The sequence below is a fragment of the Ranitomeya imitator genome, chromosome 2 (assembly GCF_032444005.1).
Source record: "Ranitomeya imitator isolate aRanImi1 chromosome 2, aRanImi1.pri, whole genome shotgun sequence".
Taxonomy (NCBI): domain Eukaryota; kingdom Metazoa; phylum Chordata; class Amphibia; order Anura; family Dendrobatidae; genus Ranitomeya; species Ranitomeya imitator.
The window spans coordinates 668724077-668743243 of record NC_091283.1 but is presented as its reverse complement, the minus strand read 5'-3'; the positions used below and the strand labels follow the sequence as shown (position 1 = coordinate 668743243).

The following is a 19167-nucleotide window of genomic DNA, read 5'->3' as shown; positions in this document are numbered from 1 at the left end:
CATTCCCGTGTAGCGGTGGGATATGGGGTAATGAAGGGTTAATGCCACCTTGCTATTGTAAGGTGACATTAAGCCTAATTAATAATGGAGAGGCGTCAATTATGACACCTATCCATTATTAATCCAATTGAATGAAAGGGTTAAATAAAACACAAACACATTATTTAAAATTATTTTAATGAAATAAAAACAATGGTTGTTGGAGTATTTTATTCTACGCCCAATCCAGTCACTGAAGACCCTCGTTCTGTGAAAGAAAAAACATAATAAACCAACAATATACTTACCCTCCGCAGATCTGTAACGTCCAACGATGTAAATCCTTCTGAAGGGGTTAAAACATTTTGCAGCAAGGAGCTTTGCTAATGCAGGCTGCTCCTCGCTGCAAAACCCCGGGGAATGAGTCTAAATATAGATCAATGAGCTATATTTAGCTTCATTTGCGGTGAGGCGCCCTCTGCTGGCTGTTTATAGATCGTGGGAACTTGCCTAGAAAGCCTGGGAGCTTTCTAGGAAATTTCCCACGATCTATGAACATCCAGCAGAGGGCGCCTCACCGCAAATGAAGCTAAATATAGCTCATTGATCTATATTTAGACTCATTCCCCGGGGTTTTGCAGCGAGGAGCAGCCTGCATTAGCAAAGCTCCTTGCTGCAAAATGTTTTAACCCCTTCAGAAGGATTTACATCGTTGGACGTTACAGATCTGCGGAGGGTAAGTATATTGTTGGTTTATTATGTTTTTTCTTTCACAGAACGAGGGTCTTCAGTGACTGGATTGGGCGTAGAATAAAATACTCCAACAACCATTGTTTTTATTTCATTAAAATAATTTTAAATAATGTGTTTGTGTTTTATTTAACCCTTTCATTCAATTGGATTAATAATGGATAGGTGTCATAATTGACGCCTCTCCATTATTAATTAGGTTTAATGTCACCTTACAGTAGCAAGGTGGCATTAACCCTTCATTACCCCATATCCCACCGCTACACGGGAATGGGAAGAGAGTGGCCAAGTGCCAGAATAGGCGCATCTTCCAGATATGCCTGTTCTGGGGTGGCTGGGGGCAGATATTTTTAGCCAGGGGGGGGGCCAATAACCATGGACCCTCTCCAGGCTATTAATATCTGCCCTCAGTCACTGGCTGTACTTCTCTGGCGGAGAAAATTGCGCGGGAGCCCACGCCAATTTTTTCCGCCATTTAACCCTTTATTTTAAGAGCTAGAATGGCCAAATTTTGCAGATACACACTACTGACATTAGTAGTGTGGAATCTGCAAAAAAAATGGAGAGAAGACATGGTTTACTGTATGTAAACCATGTCTCAAATCATGTCGGGTTTTAGGAAGGAGAAAGAAAAAGCCGGTAATTGAATTACCGGCTTTCAAGCTGTATAGCGCTGGAATAAATATTAATATATATACATATATGTGTCTCACTGACATATATATATATATATATATACCTATTCTATGTGTACACATTTATTCTACCTATTCTACTGTAAGCTGTCAGTGTGATTTTACTGTACACCGCACTGAATTACCGGCTTTTCTCTCTAACAGCGCTGCGTATTTCTCGCAAGTCACACTGCTTGTCCGTGTGAAATCCGTATTTTTCACGCTTCCATAGACTTTCATTGGCGTATTTCTTGCGCAGTACGGTGACAAACGCAGCATGCTGCGATTTTGTACGGCCGTAGAAAGCCATATAATACTGATCAGTAAAATACGGCAGATAGGAGCAGGGGCATAGAGAATAATTGTGCCGTATTTTTTGCGAGTTTTACGGACGTAGTTTCTGCGCTCTTACGTCCGTAAAACTCGCAAGTGTGAAGCCGGCCTAAGAGAACACCACTCTTCTGCTTTCTAGATTCCTTGTTGCTCAGACCGGTGCACTCCTGAAGATTGAGGGTATGTGCACACGTCAGGTTTTTTTCCTGACAAAATCCTGAGAATTCTGCCAGAAATCCGCGTTTTTTTCTGCGCGGATTTCTCGCGGAATTTGCGCGGTTTTTGCGCCGATTTTTTGCGGATTTTTAGAGTTTTTTTTTTTTTTCCTGAATGTCCTTTTTGCCATGGAATCCGCAAAAAGAATGAGCATGTCCGTCCTTTTTGCGGAATGCGTTTTTCTTGCGGAAAAAAACGCTAATATATGCACAAAAATGCGGAATGCATTCTAAAAGATAGGATGCATAATGTTAGCTTTTTTTTACCGGATTTATAGCGTTTTTATAGCGAAAATCCGCAAAAAAAACGCTAAAAATCCGGACGTGTGCACATACCCTAAGGGTATGTGCAGGGCCGGAATGGGAGTAAAATTCAGCCCTGGCATTTGAAGTCACACAGGCCCACTTGTCACATGGTGACTGTATAATATCTTTGTACACTTGTAGGTTACAAGAAGTGAGGGGAGTGTAACACGACTATATAACATATAATCACAGCTGTATCCAGCATTACAGCTCAGCCCCCATAGAATGTAATGCAGCACAGCCCCCATAGAATGTAATACAGCACATCCCCCATAGAATGTAAAGCAGCACATCCCCCATAGAATGTAATGCAGCACAGCCCCCATAGAATTTAATGCAGCCAGCCCCCATAGAATGTAATGCAGCACAGCCCCCATAGAATGTAATGCAGCACAGCTCCATAGAATGTAATGCAGCCCAGCCCCCATAGAATGTAATGCAGCACAGACCCCATAGAATGTAATGCAGCCAGTCCCCATAGAATGTAATGCAGCACAGCCACCATACAATATAATGCAGCACAGCCCCCATAGAATGTAATGCAGCACAGCCCCATAGAATGTAATGCAGCACAGCCACCATACAATATAATGCAGCACAGCCCCCATAGAATGTAATGCAGCCAGTCCCCATAGAATGTAATGCAGCACAGCCACCATACAATATAATGCAGCACAGCCCCCATAGAATGTAATGCAGCACAGCCCCATAGAATGTAATGCAGCACAGCCACCATACAATATAATGCAGCACAGCCCCCATAGAATGTAATGCAGCCATGCCATGTAATAATAATAAAAAAAAAAAAACACTGACTCTACTCACCTTTCCTCTTGCCCTGCGCTGCACACTCGAGCGGCCCACTACTGCCATCGGCCCTTCTGGCATTTGCCAGAACTGCCCGATGGCCAGTCTGGCCCTGGGTATGTGCACACGTAGAATGGTCCACTGCGGATTTTTCCGCAGCGGATTTAATAAATCCGCAGGGCAAAACCGCTGCGGTTTTTCCTGCGGATTGATCGCGTTTTCTATTGCGGATTCCGCTGCGGATTTACATCTGCAGTTTTCTATTGGAGCAGGTGTAAAAACGCTGCAGATTCCGCACAAAGAAGTGACATGCTGCAGAAAAAAAAACGCTGCGTTTCCCAAAGGTTTACATTGTACTGTAAACTCATGGGAAACTGCGGATCCGCAGCAAAATCCGCAACGTGTGCACATACCCTGACAGTTCTGACCAGTTACATGGACACATTGGTTTTTAGCTTTGCCTCCGATTTTACGCTTTAATATAAAAATATACAGTGCTTACAATAAATATATAAAAAGGTAAAAATAAAACACCACACTAATATGCAAAATGGATATACAATAAAAAGGGAGAAATACCTACACATTTCCATCTACAGTTATCGTGTGTTTTTCTAAGGGAAGGAGAAGTGAATCATAAAGCACATCAGCCTTCCACTTTTGCAAATGTCTTTGTGTCACCCAAGATGACCTGGATTTGCCCTTTTAAAGGATGCGGTTTGTGAGTGGACAACAACCTAAGCTGTGGCATTTCAAATCTCCTGTGTCTCCTAAGGCTACGTTCACATTAGCGTTCCGCTAATGTGCGTCGCTGTTGCGTCGGCGACGCAGCGGCGACGCGCCCCTATGTTTAACATGGGGGACGCGTGCGTTTTTTTTGTTGTGTTTTCCGACACGTGCGTCGTTTCCGACGCTAGCGTCGGACGCAAGAAAATGCAACAAGTTGCATTTTTCGTGCGTCCGATTTTCGTCAAAAAACGACGCACGCGTCGCAAAACGCAGCGTTTTTGCGTGCGTTTGCGCGCGTTTTTTTGTGCGTCGTGCGTTGCGTCGCTGACGCAGCGGCGCGCAACGCTAATGTGAACGTAGCCTAACACATACAATAGGAAATATTCACACTATACCGTCACACTATACCATTTCGATCGCTACGACGGTACGATTCGTGACGTTCCAGCGATATCGTTACGATATCGCTGTGTCTGACACGCAGCAGCGATCAGGGATCCTGCTGAGAATCGTACGTCGTAGCAGATCGTTTAGAACTTTCTTTCATCGCTGGATCTCCTGCTGTCATCGCTAGATCGGTGTGTGTGACACCGATCTAGCGATGTAGCGATGCGATCCAGCGATGCGTTCGCTTGTAACCAGGGTAAACATCGGGTAACTAAGAGCAGGACCGCGCTTAGTAACCCGATGTTTACCCTGGTTACAAGCGTAAAACTAAAAAAAAACAAACAGCACATACTTACATTCTGGTGTCCGTCAGGTCCCTTGCCGTCTGCTTCCCGCACTGTGACTGCCGGCCGTAAAGTGAAAGCAGAGCACAGCGGCTGTGCTTTCACTTTCACTTTACGGCCAGCAGTCAGTGAGTGCGGGAAGCAGACGGCAAGGGACCTGACGGACACCAGAATGTAAGTATGTGCTGTTTGTTTTTTTTAGTTTTACGCTTGTAACCAGGGTAAACATTGGGTTACTAAGCGCGGTCCTGCGCTTAGTTACCCGATGTTTACCCTGGTTACCCAGGGACCTCGGCATCGTTGGTCGCTGGAGAGCTGTCTGTGTGACAGCTCCCCAGCGACCACACTACGATTTACCTACGATCACGGCCAGGTCATATCGCTGGTCGTGATCGTAGGTAAATCGTATAGTGTGACGGTACCCTTAAAGAGGTGTCAGAGGTGACAGAGGCTTTAAATCTACCATAGCTCTTCAGCCTTATTTGCATATTAATTCAAAAGCTGATTTCTCTGTGATGGAGGAAAGGAATAGGCAGTATAAGTGGACTTGTCTTTGAGAGAGCTACATGTGCATCTAAATAGTTTGGGAGATGAAATCCTGCTGACAGATTCCCTTTAAGAACTTGAAACAATAAGTTTAAGTCACTTTTGTAAAGCTTACCAATATCATTGTTCAATGCGCCTGTTTTATCACTATAGTCCCAATGACGGATTATTTTCTCCACCAAAAATCTTTGCTCTCTATACATATTTTCTTCGTAAAGATGAGATTTTCCTAGATAAATTGCATAGTCCTTTGGCTCAGGAAACTCACTAGATTAAAAACAAAATAGATGAAGCAGGGTATAATTGTAGCTGTCAAATACATTTGTACAGAAAGATGGAAATTGTAGAAGCCAAGAATCATCATGGGCAAAATCTACATTGTCACGTAAAGGTATAATGCCTAAATCTGACCTCCGAAAGAAACATCACTATGCCGCAGTTGGGCTATGTGCACACATTGAGTATTTGGTCAATATTTTACCTCAGTATGTGTAAGCCAAAACCAGAAATGGGGAATAAATACAGAAGTGGTGACGTGTCTCTACTACACTTTTCTTCTAAGGCTACTTTCACACTAGCATCGGATTCGGCCCGTCGCAGTGCGTCGGGCCGAGATTCCGAAGATAGCGGTGAATGCGACGCACAACGGAGGCAGCGGATGCATTTTTCCGGCGCATCCGGTGGCCCATTGTGAGGTGCGGGGAGGTGGGGGCGGAGTTCCGGCCACGCATGCGCGGTCGGAAAAAGTGGTCCGTCGGCAGCAAAAAACGTTACATGTAATGTTTTTTGCTCCCGGCGGTCCACCACAACACGGCGCAACCGTCGCACGACGGTTGCGACGTGTGTCAATACGTCGCAATGCGTCGGTAATGTTACTCTATGGGGCAAAAACGCATCCTGCAAACAACTTTGCAGGATGCGTTTTTTCCCCTAAACGACGCATTGTGACGTTTTCAAAAAAACGCTAGTGTGAAAGTAGCCTAATTGTTCCTCTCCTGGTTTTGCCTTACAGATACTGATGTAAAAAAACTCAAATACCCACGAGAGGCCGGGGCATGATAGAGTCCCTGTAAAAAGCCTCAAGCCACCGGTCATACGGGTTTGTCCTATCCATCTGGGGGACAGAGAGAGAGACATAACATCGATAACATCTACAACATCTGTGAGGACCTTATGAGAGGCTCAGCAGTAAGGTACCACAGCACCAAGGCGCTAGAGGAAGGCTACTGATTTCCACCTGGATAAGGGGACTCTGGATTTGCCTCCAAACCGGCCAGACTCTGCCTGCCCTGTGATCTGGTGCCCTGGACTGTGGATGCTGAAGTCTTCAGTAAAGGTAAAGAGACTGCAACCTTGTGTCCTCGTTCTTCTCTGCGCCCCTCACCATCCACCATCTACACACTGGGAAGCCCTGGGGACATGCTTCACCTGTGGTAAGGTATACCATCTAGCTGCCATTACATCACCCCAGCGGACCCCTTAAAGCAGCCTCTGTCACCCTGACCGAATACCACAGGTGGCGTCACGAACATTCCCTTTAAAGACCTTTCCCTTTTACAACGGATGTCCCGAGGGCCACGGACCGGGTCAGCCACCGTGACATCCCCCTGAGAACCGAAAGACCCAGTACCGAGTACCCCTCTGCCCAAGGGGGCGCTCCATAAGGCTTTAGATGTAGCTTCATAACATTCTGATGTGACAATTCATGGTCAACAGAAACACTCACTACTCCAACCACACACAGACAATTCATTTTACAGGAATCTGGGGTAAAACGGTTTTATTGTAGTAATTTTTGCTCAACTAGTAGTTGTGCAAAAATGGTTGCATTTTTTTTTAAGTCAGCTCAGCCATCTTTTTTAAAAACCGTGCACAGCTTGACGGAAAGGGTGTTGTCAAGTGTGGACTGAAAAAAATTATTCTAATTTACTGGAATACATTTCTGACGCTAGCGCTAATAGATGCACCAAATTCATTAGCTGAAGCTCGTCTCTTTTCTGCATACTGGAGGGCTCATTCCCTCATTATTCTTTCTCATATGAGTGCTTTCTGTGAATGTCATGGCTAGCACTCATACCCAGTATAGTTCATAGGGTAATTCACCTGTCCGATTTTTAACTTGGACCGAGTGGTCTGCAGAAAAAAAACAGCGACTTGTTCATTATTGATCCGATTTTCGGAAAAAATTGCCAATGCAAGTCTATAGATCTGTGGGGAAAAAAATTAGACAGCCTTTGGCTACTTTCAAGAATTTACTTTCAATAGTCACCAACCTGTCTGGAAAGCAGTGGGCAGCAGTAAGAACCCAGCAGGGGTCAATAAGACTGGCACCACACACATAGCGCTGCTCGCTCCTGTTTCTCCTGATGATATAGTAAAGTGTAGCCATCCATGGCTGTGATTCCACAGGGCTGTTCATGCCACCCACAATTTTATACAATTTCTGCTGACGACGGCCACAAGTGGGTTCTTCATAAAACCATAAGAAAAAGAGTCACAATATAATAATAGAAAGTACATCACTTTTTGTGCCAAAATCATTTGGTGCATCTTATTGCATATGATATTATGTGTTAGGCCACATCTTGATTTCCAGTGAAGCCATCACACATTTACAAAAAGTAAAGTTTCTTACTGGAAAAAAAAATCACACAAAGTGTCTAAAACACATAATAAATGTGGTGGGAGGTATGCAAGACTTTTTTCCATATATCTGGTGCATTTAGCACATAGTACTGTATATCTCCCCCACTATTCTTCATTATGCAATCTTGGTATTTTATAAATTTACCTGTGTTTTTATTCTCTTCACATTTGGGGATCTTGCAAAACATTCTTGTAACACCTGTTGGTCCGTTAAAATAGCACCATGGTTTTATTCCATTTTTGGGGTTCCTGTGAAAATAAAATGAAGCATTAATAATAATGATAATTTTATTTTATATAGCGCCAACATATTCCACAGCACTTTACAATTAATGTAGTTACATATAGGTTCTTTAAGGGTTTATATTACAACAGCCCACTGTTATGACAAGCAGAACATAGTATTACCTGCAGTAATTGTGCTTCCCAATCCCAAGCTTAAATGCATCCTTCATATAAGCATTTACATGGTGATTTCTCAATAGTGGAGAATCCCAGGGCAGGCATTCGTCATTGAATCTGTTTTTTGATGCGGTACCTCTGTACTCATAACCTGAGCCATTGTAACACCTAGCAAACAAGTCTGTGCAAAGAATTAAAAATATAAATATGAAAAAAAAATTATATATAATATATATATATATATATATATATATATATATATACATACACACAGTAGGCCAAGGATCTATGTACTTTTAGAAAAACATTTCCATCTCCGACAGTGCCTTTGTTCCATTCTCAGAATCAGTGGATATCCATGCAGTCAGACCCCTATTATTATGTTATCAACTATCCTATGTCTAAAGAATAAATTAGCAGCAACAGACAACACGAACATTGGATATGTTGTCCATGCTTCTATTACAATTCTATAGTAGTACGAGACCCAATAGCCAAGAGATTCAGTTCCTCTGTTGTTGGGCAGGTCAGTGGCTTCCACTAGGACCTTCTGGAGATGTCTTATATGCCAATCAAGGGGCAACATCTGCATCGAGGTTGTATGTTCTCTATCTATTTGAGTGCATTTTCCCAAATATTCGAATTTCCCCCAAAACAAACAATAGTCTCATTAGTCTTCTATGAAATATGCCCTAGTTTATGTGAGACACAAAATTCGATTTTTGAGCCCTATGTGGGACAGGGAATTTTATGAGTTATGGCTCATTCAGACGTTAATGATTTTTCTCGTACACAAAAATTTATCTGAGTTCATCAGTGTTTTTGATCAACACGTCGGGTTTTTCTCTGATTAAAAAAAACCCAAACCACTTATGGAGATTTCTCAGTTTTTCAGAATACAATGTCAGTGAACAATGGGCTGCACACGTATGGCATCTCTGTGTTCTATTTTTCACAGACCCATAGACTTGCATTGGCGAATTTGATCCAACCTTTGAATGAAAAAAATCGAACATGACTCTAGGATGTTCTGCAAACCACTTGGTCTCGAAAAATACCACAAACATGTGAACAGCCCCATGGACTATAAGGTCGGGGTCACACCTAACGTATCAAAATATGGTTCGTTTTTTACGGACGAGATACGCAGAAAATTTCCTGAACAGTGATCCGTATTCAATGCGAGAATTCAAATTTTTTTCTCTCCAAAAATTATCCATGTGTCAACCGTATGACATCCGTACGGCGAGATTTTCTCGCCAGCTTGTAAAATGGACATAGAATGGATCCATGGGCTCAAATATCTGTGAAAACATATATACAGTCTAATATATATATAATTATTTATATTTCATACAGAGCTAGATAGCAGAAAAGCCGGTAATTCAATTGCCGGCTTTGGCTATCTTTCTCAAACCAGATAGGATATGAGACATGGTTACATAGAAACCATTTCATATTCCTTATATTTTTACATATTCCTCACTAATAATGATAGAAGGGTCTGTGTGTAAAATTTGGGAGCTCTGGGTGTTAAAATTAAGGGTTAAATCACGGAAAAAAATGACGTGGGCTCCCACGCAATTTTCTCCGCCAGAGTGAGAAAACCAGTGACTGAGGGCAGATATTACACCTATCCATTATTAATCCAATAGCAATAAAGGGTTAAATAAACACACATTATGAATAAAGTATTTTAATGAAATAAACACATGGGGGTTTAATATCTTTATTGTACTCTCAATCCAACTGACAACCTTCGTTCTTCTGAAAAAAAAAGGAAAAATAAAAAAACAACAATATCCTATACCTGTCCGCTATACAGTCATGTCCCACGATGTAAATCCATCTGAAAAGGTTAAATAATTTTACAACCAGGAGCCTGCTAATGCAGCTGCCCTTGGCTGTAAAAACTGGGAAAAGAATGGAATGCAGCGTCGTTGACTTGAGGTGCTGCACCCCCTGGTGGCATAAACTCATATGAACTCTAGCGTGAGAAAATAGTCAGAAAAATTCACACGCTACGAAGCTGTATTCCATTCATTCCCCAGTTATTACAACCAGGGGCAGCTGCATTAGCAGGCTTCTGGTTGTAAAATTATTCAACCCATTCAGATGATTTACATTGTGGGACATGACTGTATGGCCGACAGGTATGGGATATTTTTTTTTCCTTTTTCCAGAAGATCGAAGGTCATCAGTTGGATTGAGAGTACAATAAAGATACTAAAACCCCATGTGTTTATTTCATTAAAATACTTTATTCATAATGTGTGTGTTTATTTAACCCTTTATTACTATTGGATTAATAATGGATAGGTGTCTTATTGGACATCTCTCCATTATTAACCTGGCTTAATGTCACCTTACATTAGCAAGGTGACATTAACTCCTTATTACCCCATATCCCACCGCTACTCGGGAGTGGGAAGAGAGTGGCTAAGTGCCAGAATAGGCACATCTTACAGATCTGGTTTGCGTTTAGGTGGACTATGATTTATTTTTCAACAGGACAATGACCCCAAACACACCTCCAGGCTGTGTAAGGGCTATTTGACCAAGAAGGAGAGTGATTGGGTGCTTTGCCAGATGACCTGGCCTCCACAGTCACCAGACCTGAACCCAATCGAGATGGTTTGGAGTGAGCTGGACCGCAGAGTGAAGGCAAAAGGGCCAACAAGTGCTAAGCATCTCTGGGAACTCCTTCAAGATTGTTGGAAGACTTTTTCCGGTGACTACCTCTTGAATCTCAACAAGAGAATGCCAAGAGTGTGCAAAGCAGTCAACAAAGCAAATGGTGGCTACTTTGAAGAACCTAGAATATAAGACATATTTTCAGTTGTTTCACACTTTTTTTTGTTAAGTATATAATTCCACATGTGTTAATTCATAGTTTTGATGCCTTCAGTGTGAATGTACAATTTTCATAGATCACACACATGGTCCGTGTGTAATCCGTATTTTTCTCGCCCCCATAGACTTTCATTGGTGGATTTTTTGCGCAATACACTGACAAACGCAACATGCTGCGATTTTCTCAGCCCGTAAATTACAGCTGAGAAATATACGGCTGATGGAAGTTGCCCCACAGAGAAACATTGGTCCGAGTGCAATGCGTTGTTCTTGCGCCTCTCGCTCGTCCGTATTCCTATCTAGTGTGACCCCGGCCTAATAGTTCTGACTTCTACTCATCAAAAACACAAATGGCACTCGTACGAGAAAGTCACTTGTGAATGAGCCCGAATTGAAACCTGAATACAACTATTCAAAATATGGAAATAATACAGAAGCAATAGCATGTATCCATTTCTCGCCTTTAGCCAAAGGCAAATAAATCTTACAATGATGATTCTTAAAAGCTACTTGAAATAAGATCAAGGCTAATCTGTAAACTGTTTTATAAGTTACTCTTAAAGGGAATCGTTTACCTGTTTTTTGCTATGTAATCTGAGAGCATTATAATGTAGAGCTAGAGAACCTGATTCCAGTGATGTCACTTATGACACTGCTTGCTGTCATTTAATAGAATTACTGTATATCTCCTGCAATTCCATCAGGTCTCTGAATGCTGAGCTCTGTACAACCACATCCACTCCACTGATTGGCAGCTTTCTGGGTTTACTGTGCATAGGCAGAACCCTTGAACTACCAAGCACCAGTACACCTAGTTCTCTAATGATTATCTTTTGCTGATAAAACAGTGATTTTATGAAAATTGCACCTAGCACCCCAGAAATAATAATAATAATTTTATTTATATAGCGCCAACATATTCCGCTGGAATCAGGGTCTTTACCATCACGCTGCTCTCAGATCTGATGGGAAAAAAAGTGAAAGATTCCCTTTAATGGGGAGAGGGTGGTTTAAGAAAAAAGAACCTATACTCTCCTCCTAGAATAGTGCCACTCCTCTATGCTTGGTACTGAGTTTACTAGTCTGCTGGCATCAATATCTGGGGGGGATGCATCATATTATCACTGCCGACAATCCATGACATCCAATTGGATGGACTGGAGTGGTGCTGATCCAGGAGACAAGTATAATTTTTTCTCTTAAACCCCCTGGACCCACAAACAATGCCTTGTAAAGGAGGGGCCAACCCCTATAATGTATAAGAAAAAGTAAATACCTTTTTCACAGTCTTTTCCACCATATCCTACAGTACAGATACATCTATAAGATTTACGGTATATACCGTAGTGTAAACAAGTTCCTCCATGTAAGCAACTGCATTCTGTGTAAAGAGAAAGTAAATCAACAACGATCTGCAATCCTATACTAAAACACTAAAATATTATAGTCATTCATGGCTAAAGATCCATTCAGACAAGCAGATTTCTGCCCGTAGCACTCATTGATTGACAGCGGATTTGTATTGTCAATCTGTAAAAAAAATTCAGTTCATCCCAAATAACTGATTTTTATGCCAGCATAAAAAAAATCCAACCAGCCAACAAATGGACGCTCTGTTTGTCATCTGGTTGGTGGCTTGTTTGCTCAGGTCAATACTTGGAAACGAGCGCTCTTACGAATCCTCATTCGCTGATTATGGCCCATATAAATAGTGCCGCATCAACAGATGGGCTAAGATGTTGCCAGTATGTGCTCACATAGCGCAAATTAAGGAGTGCTGCCATTGTGCTGCTGATGATGGTCGGTCTGGCCACGCACCACTAACATCTCAATAAGAATTAGAAATAATTTCTTTATATCTATAAAGTTTTTATGACATATTTTTTTACTTATTTATTTATATATTCTATATAAAAAATATATTTAGATATATTATATTTAAAGAATACTATTTAAAATGCAATGTCTGACTTGATACAGGAAAGATATATATCTTGGTACCGTGTTAGCCAGTAGATAGAAAAATATTTAGAATTGAGAGTCCTCAGTGGTTGATACCTTTTAATGGCTAACTGAAAAGATGGTAACAAATTGCAAGCTTTCGAGACTACTCAGGTCTCTTCATCAGGCAAAGACTAAAACAAATTCTGAAGAATCACATATTTATGCACAACATAGTATAGGAAAAAAAGCATGGATAAGACAGGTGACATGAAGCAGAATTACCATGAGTGATAAACAGTAATGTCCATAAATAAATGTCTGACTTCAACATTCATATTACACTAGAATTACCCACATAATATAAATTAATAAACAGTGTGTATATATATACAGTGGGGCAAAAAAGTATTTAGTCAGTCAGCAATAGTGCAAGTTCCACCACTTAAAAAGATGACAGGCGTCTGTAATTTACATCATAGGTAGACCTCAACTATGGGAGACAAACTGAGAAAAAAAATCCAGAAAATCACATTGTCTGTTTTTTTTAACATTTTATTTGCATATTATGGTGGAAAATAAGTATTTGGTCAGAAACAAAATTTCATCTCAATACTTTGTAATATATCCTTGGTTGGCAATGACAGAGGTCAAACGTTTTCTGTAAGTCTTCACAAGGTTGCCACACACTGTTGTTGGTATGTTGGCCCATTCCTCCATGCAGATCTCCTCTAGAACAGTGATGTTTTTGGCTTTTCTCTTGGCAACACGGACTTTCAACTCCCTCCAAAGGTTTTCTATAGGATTGAGATCTGGAGACTGGCTAGGCCACTCCAGGACCTTGAAATGCTTCTTACGAAGCCACTCCTTCGTTGCCCTGGCAGTGTGCTTTGGATCATTGTCATGTTGAAAGACCCAGCCACGTTTCATCTTCAATGCCCTTGCTGATGGAAGGAGGTTTGCACTCAAAATCTCACGATACATGGCCCCATTCATTCTTTCATGTACCCGGATCAGTCGTCCTGGCCCCTTTGCAGAGAAACAGCCCCAAAGCATGATGTTTCCACCACCATGCTTTACAGTAGGTATGGTGTTTGATGGATGCAACTCAGTATTCTTTTTCCTCCAAACACGATAAGTTGTGTTTCTACCAAACAGTTCCAGTTTGGTTTCATCAGACCATAGGACATTCTCCCAAAACTCCTCTGGATCATCCAAATGCTCTCTAGCAAACTTCAGACGGGCCCGGACATGTCCTGGCTTAAGCAGTGGGACACGTCTGGCACTGCAGGATCTGAGTCCATGGTGGCGTAGTGTGTTACTTATGGTAGGCCTTGTTACATTGGTCCCAGCTCTCTGTAGTTCATTCACTAGGTCCCCCCGCGTGGTTCTGGGATTTTTGCTCACCGTTCTTGTGATCATTCTGACCCCACGGGGTGGGATTTTGCGTGGAGTCCCAGATCGAGTGAGATTATCAGTGGTCTTGTATGTCTTCCATTTTCTAATTATTGCTCCCACTGTTGATTTCTTCACTCCAAGCTGGTTGGCTATTGCAGATTCAGTCTTCCCAGCCTGGTACAGGGCTACAATTTTGTTTCTGGTGTCCTTTGACAGCTCTTTGGTCTTCACCATAGTGGAGTTTGAAGTCAGACTGTTTGAGGGTGTGCACAGGTGTCTTTTTATACTGATAACAAGTTTAAACAGGTGCCATTACTACAGGTAATGAGTGGAGGAAAGAGGAGACTCTTAAAGAAGAAGTTACAGGTCTGTGAGAGCCAGAAATCTTGATTGTTTGTTTCTGACCAAATACTTATTTTCCACCATAATATGCAAATAAAATGTTAAAAAAACAGACAATGTGATTTTCTGGATTTTTTTTTCTCAGTTTGTCTCCCATAGTTGAGGTCTACCTATGATGTAAATTACAGACGCCTCTCATCTTTTTAAGTGGTGGAACTTGCACTATTGCTGACTGACTAAATACTTTTTTGCCCCACTGTATATATATATATATATATATATATATATATATATATATATATATATATATATATATATATATATATATATATATATATATACAGTACAGACCAAAAGTTTAGACACACCTTGTCATTTAAAGTTTTCTCTGTATTTTCATGACTATGAACATTGTACATTCACACTGAAGGCATCAAAACTATGAATAAAACATGTGGAATTATATACTTAACAAAGTAAAGGCAATAAAGGAGATCTCTTTACCAGGTACCACAAACATACAACACATTTCACACCCCAGTCCACCAGGGGGAGCTATGCTCCTATTTATTAGGGCACTCTTCACACTTAGGTAAAACTGGTGACCTGGTGACCTCAGTTGCTAGCTGAGCTCCACTCAGGTAATTGGTCCCTGACAGGGGTGGGATCTTGTCAGAGGCTTAGACAGAAGGTCACGGAGCTGTGCCTGCCCCACGTGCGGAAGTTCCTAAGAAAGGACACGAACAGAGAACTGTATTGTAGAGAGTGAGAAAGAAGTTATAGCAAAAGGAGTGGAAACCAGAAGGAGTTCTGCCCTGCACAGGTTTTGGGGCAATCAGTTGGGTTGTGCAGGAGTCTGGTGGATACACAGCTGATAGTCCTACTGAATAGACTGTTAGCTGCTTTTTTCTTGCCATAATACAAATTCCAAGTAAAGAAAAACAAGTGGCCATCATTACTTTAAGAAATGAAGGTCAGTCAGTCCGAAAAATTGGGAAAACTTTGAAAGTGTCCCCAAGTGCAGTGGCAAAAATGATCAAGCGCTACAAAGAAACTGGCTCACATGAGGACCGCCCCAGGAAAGGAAGACCAAGAGTCACCTCTGCTTCTGAGGATGTTTATCCCAGTCACCAGCCTCAGAAATCGCAGGTTAACACCAGCTCAGATTAGAGACCAGGTCAATGCCACACAGAGTTCTAGCAGCAGACACATCTCTACAACAACTGTTAAGAGGAGACTTTGTGCAGCAGGCCTTCATGGTAAAATAGCTGCTAGGAAACCACTGCTAAGGACAGGCAACAAGCAGAAGAGACTTGTTTAAGCTAAAGAACACAAGGAATGGACAGTCCAAAATTGAGATCTTTGGGTCCAACCACCGTGTCATTGTGCGATGCAGAATAGGTGAACGGATGGACTCCACATGCCTGGTTCCCACCGCGAAGCATGGAGGATGAGGTGTGATGGTGTGGTGGTGCTTTGCTGGTGACACTGTTGGGGATTTAATCAAAATTGAAGGCATACTGACCCAGCATGGCTACCACAGCATCTTGCAGCGGCATGCTATTCCATCTGGTTTGCGTTTAGTTGGACCATCATTTATTTTTCAACAGGCCAATGACCCCAAACACACCTCCAGGCTGTGTAAGGGCTATTTGACCAAGAAAGAGAGTGATGGGGTGCTTTGCCAGATGACCTGGCCTTCACAGTCACCAGACCTAAACCCAATCGAGATGGTTTGGGGTGAGCTGGACCGCAGCGTGAAGGCAAAAGGGCCAACAAGTGCTAAGCATCTCTGGGAACTCCTTCAAGATTGTTGGAAGACCATTCCTGGTGACTACCTCTTGAAGCTCATCAAGAGAATGCCAAGAGTGTGCAAAGCAGTCATCAAAGCAAAACATGGCTACTTTGTGGAACCTGAATACAAGACATATTTTCAGTTGTTTCACACTTTTTTGTTAAGTATATAATTCCACATGTGTTAATTCATATAATTTTCATAGTCCTGAAAATACAGTAAAATCTTTAAATGAGGTGTGTCCAAACTTTTGGTCTGTACTGTGTATATGTGTATATATATATATATATATATTATAAATAATAAATGGTGCTATAATAAAAATAATAATAATAATAATAATAATATATATATATATATATATATATAATAATATTATTATTATTAGTTATTATTATTATCTTTTATCATTATAGCGCCATTTATTCCATGGCGCTTTATATGTGATGAGGGGTATACATAATAAAATACAAGTACAATAATCTTAATCAATACAAGTCACGAGTGGTACAGGAGGAGAGAGGACCCTGCCCGCGAGGGCTCACAATCTACAAGGGATATTGCATATGTATCATTCTAATTTCATGACCTATAGTGATGGTTGGCACCCTAAAGGGGAAACAAAAAGGGCACCCCCACTCTGTGATAGCTCACTCTATCTGACTCTATCGAGTGCCCTCTTTTAGAGGAAACAGCCATAAGTAATGGCATCATTGAGACATATGGGTGTTTGGGTTTTCAGGTGGTAAATCCACTTCAGCTCACATTGCAATATCATTCAACTCCATTTGCCTTATCTTTTTGAAATATCAACTGTATTGATTCCCATCAACCTTAAACGGGAGCGGTCTCCATTATGGTTGATGTTAATATGTCTAGCCAGGGGTGTATCTCTTTTAAAGGTAATATCTCTTAAATGTTCCCCAACTCCCCTTGTAAATTCTCTGTTCATACGCAGTTCAAATTCACCACAGTGAAATTCTCCTGGGGAACTGTGGTGAACTCACCTCTGCACCGTAATACATTCTCACGCTGTGTGTGTGTGTATGTATGTGTGTGTATATATATATATATATATATATATATATATATATATATATATATATATATATTCGATACAAAAAAAGTTCATCATAAAAAGTGTGACAGTAATGATTGTTTCATGTAACATGATATACTTGCATACGGTCTTTACAATTACCTTCATTGTTCTTTGTCTTTTTGTGGTGTTTATGAAAAATCTAAAAGTAAATAGTTGTATTATCAACTGTAGAACAGGATATCTCAATAATAATTTAATGGTCACTTGAGAAAAATGTTACCGATTCTAATCCAGTGATCAACACAGATGCAAGTGCTAAGAAGAGGATAAACTTCATCTTCTATCACATGGACTGCCAACTGCAAGGAGAGGCATACATTTAATATGCATGGATGAATTAGCCAGAAATATAGAAGAAAACTACTGATGCACATATTTTACAAATTCCTATTTATAAATAAAAAAAAAAACGTCATTTATAATTTTTCTATTAAAATAATTGAAACAGAAAGCTCCAGCAAGCTGAACGGCCGTCTGTGCCCTGTGAGGCCGGCACACAATATCACTGCAGGGATAAGAGCTGATCACAGGTAACTGAGAGAAGCAGCCATGCTTCTGTCCTATGAATCCATCAGAAGGCCGCAGCTTCCAAAGTGTAAATCAGATGGAGAATACCTCCTGACATCCAGAAAGACAATGTGAATGATCTGAGCTTTCCTGTATGGCTACAGCCCCACTATCAGTATTTGGTCAGTATTTTACATCAGTATTTGTAGCCAAAATCAGTAGTGGAACAATCAGAGGAAATGTGTAATAGAAATGTGCTGCAATTCTGCATTTATCACCCACTCCTGGTTTTGGCTTACAACTACTGATGTGAAATACTGACCAAATACTGACTGGGGGGCTGTAGCCTTAAGAACATTTCCGACTGACTCCAAGAAAAACAGGATCAGGAAACCACTAGCTAAGCAAGTTAATATATTCTTTTTGGAGCTCACACTAATTATGGGCAATTCACACTGGCAGACCGTCCACATAATAAGTGGTTTAGAGCAGAAATTCTCCAAACTATGTAGCCTAGCTGCCTATATGATATATACATCCTAGTCTTTAGACTTTCTAATACGAAAGCTATTACATCTGCCTCTGTATGGGAATTACATAGTTTAGTAAATGAAATTTCCATGGATGGTTTGGAATCCCACTCACCAGCACAGCCGAGTCCCCTTGTAGCTGCTGTCTCTCTCCTCTGAGCTAGTTGTGCTCTGCTCTGTCCTGCAGCAGAGGACTGTGCCTTATAATGTGCAGCACTTCCCCCTGATTGGCTGGCACTGTGCCCCAGGCGTGGTACTGTGGCTGTATGCACTGCAGTCTCATCATCCTGTACATTAACTGTTTGTAAACAAGTAAAGTTCCTGTGAGTCAAGTCTGGGGGATTTACACCAGTTTCATTAGAAGGGAATTGTTTAACCCTTTGCTGGAAAATAGGAACGTTTTCTAAAATTAAATTGGTCTTAATTCAGTATGTAAAAAGATTATTAGATCTACTATAAATCTTTAGAAACTGGGAAGGGTTCACCTAGATTAAGGGGTTGTCACCTGCTAGGACAATCCTTTCTCAATCTGAATGTTTTCCCCAGTTAAAATAAAAACACTTAGGGTATGTGTCCACGTT

The 19167-nt window shown here is 41.1% G+C and overlaps 1 protein-coding gene across 2 annotated transcripts in view; it reads right to left on the bottom strand.

Annotated features, from left to right (window-relative positions):
- PLAU (plasminogen activator, urokinase) overlaps positions 1-18753 on the bottom strand; it is a 36742-nt gene extending 17989 nt beyond the window's left edge. For both annotated transcript variants that reach the window (XM_069753016.1, XM_069753018.1), the window contains exons 1-8: positions 18702-18753; positions 17770-17848; positions 17649-17688; positions 12248-12352; positions 8125-8299; positions 7862-7965; positions 7344-7539; positions 5186-5337 (exon numbers count right to left, since the gene is read on the bottom strand). In XM_069753016.1, the coding sequence (XP_069609117.1) occupies positions 5186-5337; positions 7344-7539; positions 7862-7965; positions 8125-8299; positions 12248-12352; positions 17649-17688; positions 17770-17826 (829 nt within the window). In that variant the 5' untranslated portion in view covers positions 17827-17848; positions 18702-18753. The remainder of the gene's footprint in view (positions 1-5185; positions 5338-7343; positions 7540-7861; positions 7966-8124; positions 8300-12247; positions 12353-17648; positions 17689-17769; positions 17849-18701) is intronic.
- Positions 18754-19167: the final 414 nt, after the last annotated feature.